The sequence below is a fragment of the Gymnoscopelus braueri genome (assembly GCF_963280865.1).
Source record: "Gymnoscopelus braueri genome assembly, chromosome: 19".
In the NCBI taxonomy this organism is placed as follows: domain Eukaryota; kingdom Metazoa; phylum Chordata; class Actinopteri; order Myctophiformes; family Myctophidae; genus Gymnoscopelus; species Gymnoscopelus braueri.
Window position 1 is genome coordinate 14,077,015 of NC_137621.1, and position 16,002 is coordinate 14,093,016.

Genomic DNA, 16,002 nt, shown 5'->3' on the forward strand with positions numbered 1-16,002 from the left:
GTAATAAAAAAAAAAAAGCTGATCTACAAGCTCACGAGTCGCGATGAGCTTGTAGATCAGCTTTCACCATCCTGCTAAACCATCATATGATATACAAAGAATAAAATAGGGCTCATGTGATTAATAACTATAAGATAGCTGGTCCCATATTTGTTCCCAATGGCAATATTGTAGCTTTATTTCTGCTATCTCAATAGCTATGCAGCTGCACTTAAGATACTCATTATTTGTCAAATTTTCCCCTTTCCTCATGAATGCAAATGGAATAGTATTATTCACTAACCCTAATGGATCCAGGGGGTCTGTATCCAACACAACCGTCCCGTCCCAAGAACCATAACCAACGTTTGTGTCTCCCAACCAAACCCAATACAAATATGCACCCACACCTAACATTATCTACATACACTTTCACACAAATGCTCTCCAACTGAGGGTAAGTGTTGAGACCAAATTAAGGGACATGAAAAGTCAATGTCAGTCTAATAATTTTAAATGCCTACAACGTAAAGATGAATTCTAAATAATACAAATAGTCGAACAGCTCTTGTTAATACTCATGAGGGGTACTGCCGTAAGTTTCCCCACCTCCAATCCAATTTAACTGAGTTTACTAATGGAACCAAACGGACCCTGGGCCTGTCCCACATGATTATGTCATCATGACAACCTCAAACCCCGCAACAGTGGTGCAACAAGGTTTCTCGTGTTCTGTGGTTTTAAACGAAGCTATTTACTCCACTCCTTGTATCATGTTTCATGCTGGTTAACAAACACACCATACATCATCCAGGATTCACAGACACGCACTAGTCGCACTAACTCTTTTCATGCAGCCAGTGGGTCGGGCAGGTGCACTGAGAACTGCCTTTGTTCTGAGAGTAAACTCAGACGAAAGCCAAGCGTCTGCCAACAGAGGAGACTACGATTCTTTGAACATGTTTCTTCCTGAGTCACCTGATATAACCTGATAGGTGCCATCAAGGCTGCTTCTGGTACTATTCACCAACGTTAATTTTGACACCTTCTTGGCCTCCGGCACAAAATGCTTATGATTGATTGTGCTCGATTGATTTGCGTTGCTCCGATGACTAATAAATTATACTGATCCCAAGATGTTTGAGTGTGATACTTAAATGCCATGTCACAGGGAAAAGTATCAAATGACACCGTTTCAAAACACGTGCCAGACTTTGCGTCTCCAAGATATAAATCACATACACAATTAATCAGCTTGATTGATGAGACTAGTATAGCCACTTTCACCGAAATGACAATGTAGTTGCTTTCATATCCAACTATAACTACTGTAAAATAACTCAAACACTTCCCAGCACTGTCTTAAAGCACTATTTCCTCATAGTAGTTCCATCAGAACAGCCAGAAGACAGACAGGTCCGTCTCATCACCCTCAACGAGACAAATATGTAATATATACTATGACGAATGGGAGGGCAGAAATTATTTTCTTGTTCAAATTGCTTTCATAAGCATTCATTAGTGCATCCCCAGCAGGCTTTGGGGCAGGCGTAATGTAATCAGTCACACCTCGGGCCACAAATTCTCACTCTGGAGTCTTGCCTCTACATGGTGTGATAGCATTTCCCTCCCGTGTGTAATTTTATCAGAAGGGGGATGAGTGTGCGCGCAGCCCCTAAAAAAAGGACAGTTCTGGAAATAACACACAAGGATTCCATTGTTTAAAGACACAAAACGTCTTTTCAGATTGACTTGAGAAAAATGCAACAAGTCGCTCCTCAGAGGCAAACTTTATTTGATGTTTCATTCTCTCTTTATGCCATGGAGACCATCTATTTGAGCTCATCACATGAATTGTATTTTAAAATCAAAGGGCCTGACCTTTACAATTTAACAACAATAATTGTGTCTATCAAAGGAAGAAGTTGCAAGTTGACACGTTCTTATCAAATCATCATTATTTTTCTTTAAGGTGCAACATGACTGAAACCCAGTAATCTGGTTAACTGATCAGTTTCTCATCACCTTTATTGAATAAAAAAAAGCTCTTTCATGTGTATTTTAAACAAGGCAAACAGTAGCAAGCAACTACAGTAGAAACACTTTGTGGTGAACAGTACCAGGCGCCCTATAGGAACAAGATTGAGTGTTCTGGATCTTCTAATAATGAAAGCCAACATGCCAAAACCCCCAGGCTCATAAGATAAAACTACAAAAGCAAACAATCATGAACCTGAAAAGTTAATCCACTCATCTGCCAACAGTGCCAGAGAAGAATCATATATCAAAGGCATTATTTGACACGCCACCCCTCCACCATATCAGGAAAACATAAACAACTTGTGTCACCACTAGCCTTTGAAGTTAAACTGTCCCAGCTTATTCCCATATTCCATGAGGCTTATCCATAACACATTCTTTAATCTAGAGACAAACATAACGGGTCCAATTCAAATTAGGACACCATCATTCAGTTTGCACATTCCACAGACCATAATTCTTTTTTTGGTGTGGCAGATCCCCACGCCCACGTTATGAGAAAAGGTGTGTATGCCACTCCATCCTGCAGAGGGCACCATACTGCTGTAGTATGGACAGCTAGCAGTACTGTAAGTGAATATAAAAAGATGGCATGGGAATCTGTTGTCTCTCTCTTTGATCTGTCTCAGGTCACAAGCCTCCCCTGCTCATGTAGCAGCTTGGGGCATGTTGGCTGAAGACAGATGTGGGCGATAACAAATAAATTGAATTGCTTAATTGTTGTGTCTTATCTCCGCATGCACCTACACTAATCCATTCTTCAGTTGGTATTTTCTGCTCGACATGCCACATGCCCTAGAGGTTAATGATAGCTGTGTGTTTTATTCTCACGCTTAGTGTGTCGGTCGGCCGCACGCAGCGATCCCACAGCAACGTCAATAAGTCTGCAAGATAACCGCATTGGTTAAAGTGGTTTTATTTGAGAGAGGGGGGAGGGTTTCTTGGACTCATATCAAGGATGTTGGGGTGACTGCTGTTTTGTACACAAATCTTGGGACAGAAAGGAAGGGCCACCAATCTATGGACATCTTCAAACAGCTCTGCACACACAAACACTAACCTCTGCATTGATCAAAATGATCAGAAAAAACATTAAAATATTCAAATATAGAAAATACAATTTAACCACTTGAAGCCTGGCGCCGTATTTTGTCATTATTTGGGGGGGGGGGGGGGGGGGGGGGGTTAAAAAAAAAATCATGACGCACTGAGCTTGCAGATCTATTTTCAAAAATCTTTTGAAAATGTTTGAAAATAGGGCTTAAGTGGTTAAAGATAACTACCTCATAATAAGTCCTTGATATTTCAGTATCATTCAGTTGTTACTCTATCAAGCATCACAATGAGGAACTGTATACTTTAAAAAAGAGAAAAGAAAAAAAGAAAAGTATGTCTACATGAAATCCGATGTTTCTCCAATTTTAGAGGCACTGAATTGACTAGAGCGTGCTCTAGAACTGTGGTTCTCAACCTTTTCAGGCCACGACCCCCCAAAATAATATTTGAACTGGGGACCCCCCACCCTGACAAGCACGTAGAATTGTAGGAGTCGAGGCATTACATTTAGTTTGACTCTGTTCCAGATAAATATTGTGAAAATAGAGCTTGTAGATCCGCTATATAAAAAAATGTTGCCTCTGCTCTTTCTTATATTATTTGAAAATGTGGCCAATGTTTGACCAGTTTTTATAGTATTGTTATACTTTTGATATAGTAATGGATTTTTTTCTGTCATTTCTTTCTTTTAGGAATTAAAAAGGCTTAAATTGGTAATTTTACTGTCATCTAGGGAGCCCCCCAAAATCATGGGGGGACCCCCCTGGGGGTCCCGACCCACAGGTTGAGAACCACTGCTCTAGAACACATGACTTGAGTTGCAACACGCTCTAGTCATGTACATAGAACACATGACTACAACTACAGTAGCATGCTCTAGTCATGCACGCATAATACATAACCCTAACCCATGTACATAGAATGCATGACTAGAGCAATGGCCAATACGTTTAATGCCTCCAAACTTTCTAAATGGAGACAAAACATACAATTTACATTGAGCGTGTCCATTGAGACTGCCGGTCCCACTAGACAGCTGTGCCTCTTTCCAGGTTCTGTTTGATCTCGGCGGTGTATTTGCCATAGAAGCGCTCCGCTTTCTTGTTGAACTTGGCGTTCCTCTCGTTGATGTAGTCGATGTCTGAGTCGTCGTTGTAGGCCCTGCGTCGGCTATACTTGAGGCGCTTCTCAATCCTGCAAATGGCGAACAAAGAGGGGAGGATTTTACAAAACGATAAGCCTAGTGGCTCATCCAATCAAAATACTTCACCATCAGCACAGGCAATAACTTTGTGGTAGTCATTTTAATTGGAACAACAGGCGTGGCAATGGAAAGAAAAAAACCTAATGGGGAAACTAACGGCAGAATGAACACACACAGAGGAAAATAGTTAATTTGTGAGCTCCCAGTCTCAATTCACTGTGTCTTCAAAGCAGTGTTGTGCGTCATACCCTGGCAGCAGAAGCCTTTCCTACAGTCACATCTCAACATACAACTTAAGACGGTCTTAAATATAACAAATCTCATAGAAAGGCAAGGGAAATTAAAGGTGTAATTAATTTAGCTACGACAAATACTTCTATACAAGCGCTGCTTGCTTTTCTTTTACTATGGTATAATGATTTTCAAACCATCTACCACACATTTTGACCTGGCTAGTGTCCTTGTGCCACTGATAACCAGTGTTTTCGCTTATCTTGAATTACTGTATACATTGTCTTTCCTTTCCTTGTTGGGAGGCTGTCGATGACCGGGAGGTGTTCCCTTTGATCATGTTCTTGCTTCATCTTTATACACTTTTCAATTTATTTTATGAATGTAGTGTCTGTACTGTTTTGTTGTTTTATTATTTGTTGTTTGTTTATATGTTTGTATTTTGTATGTCCATTGAAAAAGCAATAAACATATATAGCAAAAAAAACATCTACCACACAAGCCAATTTTCTTTGTGGTAACTCATGTAGGAATACAATGATAAGGTATCATTTACTCCCATTAAGACAGTAGAGACAGAAAAGAAGTGTTCTAGCACCAATAGATGCTAGCGGATCCATTATCATCTAGTTCCATCTGGGCTTCCATACCAGGGGCATAATTAGTGGGATCAGATAGGCCTTGTTGTCGCCAAGTGCACAAAACGTCTGCCTGTCACTGTCTGTGGTCCAGACTCTACTGTACCATTAATGGAACTCATTTAGGACTGGGATGAATCGAACGGGAGGTGGTGAGAGAAGAAGATCTATCTCCCTCTGTCTCTCGTTGTGTGTGTTGAGCTGTACTTACTGTTTCTCCACGTCCTCCACCATGCGGTCGATGCCCTCCTTGGTGGGGACGTGACTGCCGTGGATCAAGCTGTTGGATGTGGGGTGGAAGTCTTCCCCACTGTGGCGTTTCAAAAGAAATTAGAGGCATCAATAAATCACCGGTTCGATTACCATTATTCACATTTAGTCGGACATCCGATCCCGTCACTGTGCCCACGGTCATCGTGACGAGAGAGAGGCAGGATTATGTGGCTTTCACAGTTCTACGTATGGCATCCATTAAATGCTCAAAACCTGCGGGCTCAAAACCCGTCTTTGGCTGATGTGAGCAAAACCGCTGTAACTATGACCATCTTTGCTCATCTGAGCGCATGCCTTGCATTAACGCTCTGAAAAACATTAAATGATTTGGGGGACTGGGGAGAGGGGGCAACTATGTCAAAACCAAGCCACGGGCAGGGGATGGGGCAAACCACTAAAAACACATAGGGAATGCTTTGTGCGCATGTGATGGGCGATTACAGCAAGCTAACGCTCACAGCTCATTTGACTCAATTAAAAATGTCACGGTAATATGCTTTATGGCACCAATGTCTACACAGATCATCTTTAAAAGGCCTCTTTGCTGAGGATTCACAAGTTTCTACAAATGCCCACAGGGGAACATTAGTTCCTCCTATTTAGTTAAGTTTTGTGACCCGGCTAAAGAGAATATCAAAGAGAGGGTGATACTGTTACTGTACAGTCATGGAAGAGGGGACAGTCTTTGTATTGGGGGCAGGGGGGGCTCATCGCTTACCACACTTCTCTCTGCTTCTCGTACCCATCCATGTCTGGTTTAATCTGCTTGGTGAGTCTCTGGTACTGTCGCAGCTGGGCCTCGGCGTAACCTGCAACCCAGCGGAGGACAGAGGTTGTAATTAGCGGAACAAACAGCAAGCAGACACAAGGCTCTGCCATGCAACCTGCGTCTGGTTAGGAAAGGATGAAGAGGCACCCCACCACCCCTCTCTTCAAGCCGCTCTGGTGATAATTTTCCCCCCAGAGGGTTAAATTCACAGAGGGGTTTTGATTCAACAGATGGCAGCCATATTTAGGGAAACGCTGCAATCCTTTTTTTTTTCAGCAGATTAAATTGGCGGTGGTTGAAAATGATTAATATCCCTAGGGCTTCTTACACGCAACCAGTATTCTTCTGTGCATGGCTGCTTTTGTAGGAAAGTGACGGTACCATCTCTCCACTGTGTACTGCCATGGCAGGCCTTCAAGCGCCCTATTAACCAATCAGGTACCAAGGCATAGCATAATCCAATCACTTTACACCACTCGTTTCCTCAAAACTAAATTGTATTAGATTACAGTTTGCTAAACTGAAGGACTGAACTTCTAAAGCATTACAGCGGTGTTATCCATGCCCGAAATAGAGGAGCCCTGATCTAATAGTGATTTGTCCAAACCGTTATTTCCTGTTGTGTCTACACAATTGTGTAAAAAGGATTTCAGAAGTCCATACCAACGGTGCATGGAAAATCTCATTGAACGGCAAAAAAGGTGATTATAGAGCACTGTTTCCCAAACAGTGGGTCGGGACCCATTTGTGGGTCACGAGTGAATATCCCTTTATTTTTTGTTTGCTAAATGTTTTCATTAATTATTCTTTTAAAAGATTTTCTAAAGATTTCCAACATATCAAAGTCAAAAAAATAAAATAAAAATAATCAAAGAAATTCCCTAAATTAGAAAACAAATGTTAAAATAAGTAGTGAAAATAGCAGATCTGCAAGCTCGCAATGCGTCGCTTCACGGTGCGTTGTGAGCTTGTAGATCTGCTATTTTCACTAGTTCGGGTCCCGGGCAAACGTCAGATTTCTTTTTTGGGTCTTGAGCTAAAAAGTTTGGGAACCACTGCCATAGAGAACCATCGATCACATAAGGTGATGACCGGAACATGACACCATCAGTGTGGGTGAACAAGTCATCATTTTGTTTTTTATGTTTATAAAATAATTATAATAGAATAAGCCATAACTGTGTCAACCACAACGGTGGTCTGGCTACGAGACACAGAATACTTGATATTACTGCTGACAATTTTCCAAAGCATTCTGTTTCAGGAAGCCATTGGTTTACATCATTTCAGTAAGTTGTGTAAAACAAATTATAGAAACTTAAAGATCCACTCATGTGTAAGCTTTTTAGTTTATTGTAGGGCTGTGCAATTAAATCAAACTTTCGATTCAATTAGAATTTTGGCTTCCAATGATTATGACAAGATAATCCAGAATTCCAGATGAAACGATTATTGTTTCAATGGCGCATTTTGTTTCGTAATGACCCTATTGGCACTCGTGTGGTCTATGAATCCAACGCACACCTTTCCTTTAAAGCGTTGTGCGTTCTGCCCTCCATAAAATGGAGGGCAGAAGTCAGGCACTCCAGTTCCTAACATAGGCCATACTATACAGCATGAACAAATTATTAAAAGTTGAAAGCTTCACGCCTCAAATATTAGTTTGCTGTGTTTTTGTGGCCATTGTTTTTTATCTCTGCCCTGCTGATGCGGCTCTACTTTGAACGTTACATTTACAACACGCAGTAAAGTAGATTTTCAAAGTCAAGAAGAATCTGCTTTACTAGGCTCAAACAGACCATCATCTAGTCACTAGATTCTAGTGATTTTTTTTTTACAGAAGGAACATATTTAAAGGACGACTTCACCGCTTTTCAACCTATCTTCATATAATTGGTCCTCACTAATACTCATGATAAAATGGTAAAAAAAAATTCTACTCGGCCTGTGTCTCATAGGAGGACTGTGGACAGTCCAGAAACCGTCTACCAGTGACATCATTGTTAGGCATGATTTTTTTTTTCCAACAATATTTCACATTTTTTATTTAGATTTTTATTAACACGAGAACACTGGCTTCTTTTATTGCATTGCAACTTTCCAGGAATAGAAAGCCTGCAGTTTCTATTAGCTTGGATTCCCCATTGATGATGTCACTGGTAGACAGGACTCTGAACTGTCCACAGCCCTCCTCTGAGACACAGACCGAGTAGAAAAAAATGGTACCATTTTATCATGAGTATTAGTGAGGACCAATTATATGAAGATAGGTTGAAAAGCGGTGAAGTCGTCCTTTAAGTTCTTACTCTGCTGAATAAGAACTAAGCCTGCTGCCACTGCACAGACTAAACTGAACTGTGTTTTTAACTGTCTTTTGCTGTTTTTTTTGCATGTGTATGGAAGCAGTACAGTAAGTAACTAAATGAGTGTGTGTGTGTGTGTGTGTGTGTGTGTGTGTGTGTGTGTGTGCACCCAAGGAGCTGTACAGTTTATGCCCCTAATTAATTTGATAATCTCACAATGGTTATCATTTTTTGCCATAATCGTGCAGCTCTAGCTGGAGCCAAGATGATGGAAAGAGAGCCTTTGGTCAGACACGGTGGTTTCTGCACCACAAGGCAATCTGACCAATTTGTTTAATCATCTGAAATTCAAATACAAAGTGGTCTATGACCAAACAATAAAGTAGCAAAAAACTGAGAAAAGCTCAAGATAATCCACTAAAGACCCTTGTTTAGTTCATTGATGTTTCCAGAGTCAATGAGTAATTGTATTAAATAATCGTGATCTCAATATTGTGATTATGTTTTTTGCCATTATCAAGCAGGCAACTATATTTTGATGGCAATACTTGTGCTTTTACTCAAGCACATTTTGATTAAAGGACTTTTACTTTAAAAAGTAAAACAAGGTATTTCTACATTGCAGTATTGATACTTTTACATAAGTTTTAAAAAAAATATATAGTGCTTTTCCAACCACTGAATACCACTGGTGGTACGGTACGCTGATCCACTGCATTGTCCTCTTTATAGAAGACACCAGGATGATGCTCACCTGAGAATCCAGGGTCAGGGTTCCTCTTCTTCTTCTTCCTCTCCCACCGTTCAGCATCTTCAGCGCTGATCTCCAGCAGCTTCACTCTGTCGTAGTTCTCGCCTTTAGCTGCACAGTCCTAAATGCACAGAAAGGGCGTCTAAAAGTTTACACATGTCTGTGTAATGTGTATTTTCTTTTTATTATTTCGTCGTTCTCCCAATGTTTTCAGTTGTTGTGCCAATTCCCAATATCCCCGCACACTAGTGTAGTGAAAGCAAACGGGGGGACGTAGCACAAGTGAAGATACACCCCATTCCTCAAAGTTCAACACCCCAGCTGACAGGAAACATGTAAGAGTTGCTAGTGCAGCGTCAAAGACCGCTCGACGCCTCGGGTGTCCGTATCACCCGGCTAAGCCACTAGTCTCTGCTGCGTACTACGACACATTAACCCTTTAAGACCTGAGGCCGATTCTACAAATGTCTTCTAAATCCCAACAGTAAACTGAATGTTTCTATATCAGTGGTGCTCAAACGTTTTCATGTCAAGGACCCCCAAAATTATATGTATTTGGCCACAGACCCCTATCTCAAAACATTTTGTTCCAGGGACCCCCAGAAGCAAAGATTTGAGTTAAAAGTGTTCGCTTTAAAAAAATATACATTCAAAGATTTTCACGAAGTTTTAAAAATAGCAGATCTACAAGCTCGTAGCGCACATAATGCTTTTAAGCTCAACTCAAAAAGTGACACAGATGCGTTCCAGGTCTTAAAGGGTTAAGTGACAGAAAGTAAGGCATAAAAAAAACAGTGATCATAATGTATTTTTGACGCCACATTTCAAGGTGGTTAACTAAGAGTACATTTTGATGAGGATCTCGCAGTCAGAATGTGCATATATTAGCAATAGAGAGATCTGAAACAGTGTGGTAATATACTGCACATATGGTTTTTTGAAAAAACAAACACTGGAGACATATGTGCCCTGCTTTTCCACACTGTCTGAAAGGGGAGAGTCTAATAAAGCAAGTATTGTTGTATTTGACAGATAGTTCAACTGTCACCAGATGAGAAAAGGCATCAAAGTTTTTGACGCAACAGTTAGGAGGAGTTGGACACAGTGCTCATTCAAAGCAGCTCACATGGTTTACATTTAACATGTTTTCCATTTCCTCCTCAGTTATTTATTAAATCACTTTTGTGCTAAAACATCATGACAACCTTAAGACCAAGTAGGAAAAAAGTTTCTACAAGTTATGACAAACCCAAGAATTTGTCTTATTGTAATCCAATGTTAACATAAACAAATTAGTTTTGAGTTTAGTTGAGCTGGTCCGCCATTTCAGTGCTCATGGACTAGCAGACTTCTATAAATATGTCAGTTAAAACAACAAAACCACTAAATTAACATTTTCCATCTTTTAAGTATCATCTATTAGCATGATACTTCAATGATTCAAAGTTTACCTGGTATCCTAGTTTCTTTGAGGCACTACATTGCACTCTATTTATGTGACTATACTGTTAAAATATGTTGTTTTATGACTAGTGTCTCACACTTGTAAATCGCTCTGGGCAAGAGCCTCGGCTAAATACCTAAATTGTATGTTCTCTGTTTTTTTGTACTTGTATCTACTTGTACATGTAATATTGAAGAAGATTAACAATAATTAATTTAGATAAGGACCCTATGGAGCACTCTCATGGACAGAGTTGCATTCTAAGTTCTTCATTTATTTAGCAGAGGCATTACACCTTAGAGCCCGACCGATGCCAGATTCCTGGGTCCGATGCCGACGATTACCGATGTCTTGACCAATGTGTTGTCAAATTTGCTAAATTTCGTATCAGTTTGAAAAACTGAATTGAATTGATTTAAAGTTTCTATTTGAGAACATTTAACTTATTCGCAAGGAAATGCATAAAAACAATAAGCTTGACACGTTTTGAGCTTGTAGATCTGCAATTTCCGAAATCTTCTGACATTTGAAATATTTCTCCTATAATAACAAGGCCAAAATAGGGATGGCAGGTTTGAAGTGGTGAACAACCAGCTGCATAATTAATTACCGATACCGATGTTGCCCAAAAGGTCCAATAATGGCCGATATATTAGCCAAACCAATAATAATAAGATCGGAAATATCGTTCTGGCTCGAATACACATTAATTAACATCACTATTCTGTGATGTAAATGTTCCAGATGGGAATGCCCCGATTGATTGTCCGAACCTCGGTATCGGCTGATACTCGCCTTGTTGACTGCCACCAGTGTATGGGCAAATAAGATGACAATCATAAATAACAGTGGCCTATTTCTGTTGTCTCATAAATCTATATGACTGGATTTGTGCTTATTCAAAGATAGTGGGATGAAGGACTTAAATAATTTAAAACAGTGCTCTTCTATTGAGACATTTAGTCTCATGTCTCACCTAGACACAGGATCTGACGCGAATTTTGACCTGAAGGTCAAGATTAAATTTATCCCCTGAGCAAGCAGGCAGGCTCTATTAACACATTGGCTGCCAAAGACGCATATCTGCGTTCTAATTAATTTCTCGCCTGGCTGCCAAAGACGCAGATCTGCGTTCTAAAAAAAAAAAAGACCAAGGAGATATGATTTATCGAAGATTTAAAGGGATACTTCACTCTCGGGCCGGGGACACATTTAAAAAAAATATTAAAAATAAATGAAAAAAGTTATGGAAAATTCATGGCCCCCTCACACATTAGTAGGACACTGCGTGTCGTGAAGGGGCCATGAATTTTCCATAACTTTTTTCATTTATTTTTAATATTTTTTTTAAATGTGTCCCCGGCCCGAGAGTGAAGTATCCCTTTAAACTCCTATCCACTTCCTTGTTAACTTAAAAAGTCTGTATCTCGGCTCCTAAGTACTTTTTTTTTCAATGAAAAATCTCTGGCAGTCTACAGCAAAAAATCTGAAATAATTCTGGCAGATTAGGTGTTAACTCAATGGTAAAAAATTCTGCCCGAACCGGGTTGAAATCCGGGTAGAAGAGTTACATAGTGCAGCTTTAAGTCACAACAAGGCAAATTTTCATCTGCTATCCCTGGACATAATAAAAAGGTTATACTAGAGAAGAAACAGAAAGAAAATCAAAATAAGCACCTTTTTCTTTTCATCCACAGCGAGTTCCCACTCCAGTCGAGCCTTCTTCGCCTCCCAGTTGGCCGGAAGTTTCAGTCTCTTGTCCTCCTCTGCGACCTCCTTGTGATTCAGATTACGTGCTTCATTCTACAATTTAAAAAAAATGACAGAGAGGACACACAGGACACAGAGGAGGACACAGATAATAAATGGTTAAAGGTAGTGTAAGTGATTTGCAAAGTTTCAAATAATTGCAAAATGGGTATATGTTCTGATAGTACTCGTTACTATAGGGTGTCCTGTCCATATAAAGAGTCTCCATGTTTCTCCAGCTCTTTATAAAACAGAAAATGTATTTTGTAGTTTTTTTTTTTTGTAGTTCTTTTCATTTCCAATTGTATCCAACCAGGACAGAGAACTCAATCAGGATACAGATTAAACAAGTGAAATTGGAAGTGATGACACTAAGAAATGAGCATGCAAAATTGGAACTGAAAACTATACAAATTAAGCTTAAAAATGGGTACTTTCTCCTGATTGGCTGAGATTTTGACACCTACCGAAAAATGTATTTTCTGTTTATTAAAGAGCTGGAGAGACGGGGAGACTCCTGTTACTGAACAAACACTCTATAGCAATGATTACGATCAGAATATAGTATTTTAACCTTTAAAAAAAATACTTTTTGTTTTAACCAAAAAATATCACTTACCCTACCTTTAAGTATATTCCTCCTTTGTTGAAAACAGTGCTCTGGTGCATTTTTATTAACTGGATTTCTAACCAGTGAATTCAAGTCTGTCGATTTTTGCACATGGACTACTGGGGGGCAGACTGAAACATGACAGAAACCTGTCACGGAAAACTACTGTAACCATTTCATTGTTGATAGATTGTGACTATACTTATCACTGTTCATATATTACCCAGAAACTCAAGGCTGGCTGACACTGTAAAAATATAAGTATATCAGGCTTATATCCACTGTTGATAGTGTGTTTGTATGTATATTCCTGAGATAGATTTATTCACATTCAAACGGCCATAGCTCTGGAGTGCCTTTTTCCCCCCTCTAATGAACCGATATCCGTGAGGAAGGAGGTCACAGGGAATATTCCATGAATTTTCTAAAGGTACAGTAAAATCGCTGTTTTCGCTGGCAAGGGGGGGCGGTAAACGGAGGAATTACTTAATTAATTCCGTGGCAGTGAATGAGTCAGTTAACTGTATCTATCCTGTGTTTCATGCTTACTTCTGTTGCTGCTACAACACCTGAATTTCATTGAGAAGGTACATCTATCTACACCATGTTGCTTCCCACTGAGGTCTAATCTAGTTTAATCAGTCTAATCTAGTCTAATCAGTAATAAAACAATGGTATAATGAGTTTGTATCAGTGATACATCTGGAGAGGCTGCGTTGCAACGAACAAGACTGTTTATAACAACATTCATGAGTACATCTGGGGTCCTATCACAGGTCATCTTGACTCTGCTGTGTGACTGCTCTGCTTTGAATAGGCCTAAAAAAAAACATATATATAAATATAGGTAGATGCTGGCAGTCGGATAAGATGCAGACATAAGACTCACTCGTTTGAAGTGCAGCTCGCGAAATTTTCTGAGTCTTGCTTCTCTCTTCTCAGACGCCAGACTTCCTGTTGGTCCCTCATCAGCAACAGAGACAGACTCCTGAGTACAACATAAATATATCATAAGTAAATGTACTTATTAGTCAGTGTATAACAGCAGTAGTTCTCAAACCTTTTCAAGTCAAGGACCCCCAAATTGATATGTATTGGGCCGCGGACCCCCCATCTGAAAAGATTTTGTGCCAGGGAACCCCCAAATATTTTTTTGATTTATGTTAAAGTTTTCCAAACATTTTCTATATTAAAAAAATAAATAAAAAATAAAAAATAGCACAAAGTAAGAAGCTGCGAGCTTGTAGATATGCTATTTTAGATTAGCCAACATATAAATGAATAGTGGTTCAAATGATTTTGTTCACTTTTGCTGGGGACCCCCTGGAACTTTTATGAAGAGCAAGTATCTTGGCTGGCTAAATTATATCTTTTGATAATGTTCTTTTAATTTAATTATGGGGGGGGGATCATAAAACTAATATTCCATGACCCAGTGAGAGGCAAAACATAAATACCACAATATCTCAACACAACAGTGGTGGAAAGTAACTGAGTAAATATACTTAAGTACTGTACTTTTTGAAGGTACTTTTACTTTACTGGGAGTATTTCAAAATGTCAATACTTTTACTACTACTCCACTACATCTCAATCAAATATTGTACTTTTTACTCCACTACAACTTTAGTTACTTTGTAGATTTTGATTATTACAAAACATACATTAACCACTTCAGCCCTATATAAACTTTGGCTATTTTCGAAATATTTTTGTACATTTGAAACCTATAAAATTGAAAAACTTGACTGCATAATGGGTACATATAGTATATTTTGATGCCAATACTTTTGTACTTTTACTCAAGTAAATTGTGAATTCTGGACTTTTACATTACATTACATTTTACTTTACTAGTATTTTTACTATTATTTCTACATTGCAGTATTGATACTTTTATTTAAGTACAAAATGTGACTACTTAAACCACCACTGCTAAATAAACAAAAATCGCGTGTAATCATAACTACTAAAGAAGAAGCTACTACATGTAGCTACGTTAGCTTAGCACAATAATAAACAAACACGAGTCACGACAAGAACTACAACTACAACCAGTGTTTCCCTCAGCTATGCGAAAGGGTTTCGGCCATACGAGTCATATTTGGTGAGGACAAGTTTCCAATATCCCCAAATAAGTGGATTTATTCCTACTTTACGAATGGTTAAAATCTACGAACCTCAACGCAGGACGCCATTGTTGACTAAAGATCAGTGTTGCCAGGAATTGCGAGACAAATAAGCAACCCAGGTCTATGAAAACAAGCACAAAAGAAGCAACTAGGCTAATTGAAAATAGCCAATCTACAAGCTCACAACGCGTCACTCACGTTGTGAACTTGTAGATCTGCCATTAAAAAAAAATCTTGTAGAAAATGTAAAATTGTGGAATATTTTTAAAACATTTTAGCAACACAAATCTTGTGTCCAGGGTTCCCTGATTGATTGATTGGTGTACTTTATTTAGTAAGGTATGAGAACAACAGTACATGGAAGTACAAATTCCCTGGCATAAATACAAATTAATTTAGGGGTCCTTGACGCGCAAATACGTGGTTTAAACAACAGTAGGAAACAAGCCCAAATAAGCAACTGCACTTTAGAAACAAGCCCAAAAACAGCAACCCGCAACTAGCAATTATTTACAAGCTTACTTTACAGAAAAACAAGCCTAAAGTCGCTTATAATAAGCGGACATGGCAACGCTAGCGGAAGTTCAAGCAATGACGAGCGTCATCTACTTCTTCTTCTTTAGGGCCTACTGGCGATTGGCAAACCAGCTTAGAGGTATATTACCGCCACTATCTGGACTGGGGAGTAGAACAGGAGATTGTTATTTCATGCAGAGAGAGAAAAAACAACTAGATAGGCTACTAAATCATTTTATGGTTGTTGTTAAATTAATTCTAATGAGGTTGTATCATTTTTTTCTAGACATCCTATTTGGGTTTGCTT

At 39.2% G+C, this 16,002-nt stretch overlaps 1 protein-coding gene across 1 annotated transcript; it reads right to left on the reverse strand.

The window, feature by feature from the left end:
- Window positions 1-1,738: 1,738 nt before the first annotated feature.
- Window positions 1,739-15,249, reverse strand: syf2 (SYF2 pre-mRNA-splicing factor). Its single transcript, XM_080413997.1, has 7 exons — window positions 15,228-15,249; window positions 13,937-14,035; window positions 12,366-12,491; window positions 9,248-9,365; window positions 6,140-6,230; window positions 5,360-5,458; window positions 1,739-4,269 (listed from the first exon to the last, which is right to left on the reverse strand). Exons 1-7 carry the CDS (start codon window positions 15,243-15,245, stop codon window positions 4,104-4,106), a joined length of 717 nt encoding a protein of 238 aa, XP_080270123.1. The 5' UTR covers window positions 15,246-15,249; the 3' UTR covers window positions 1,739-4,103.
- Between the last annotated feature and the right edge of the window lie 753 nt (window positions 15,250-16,002).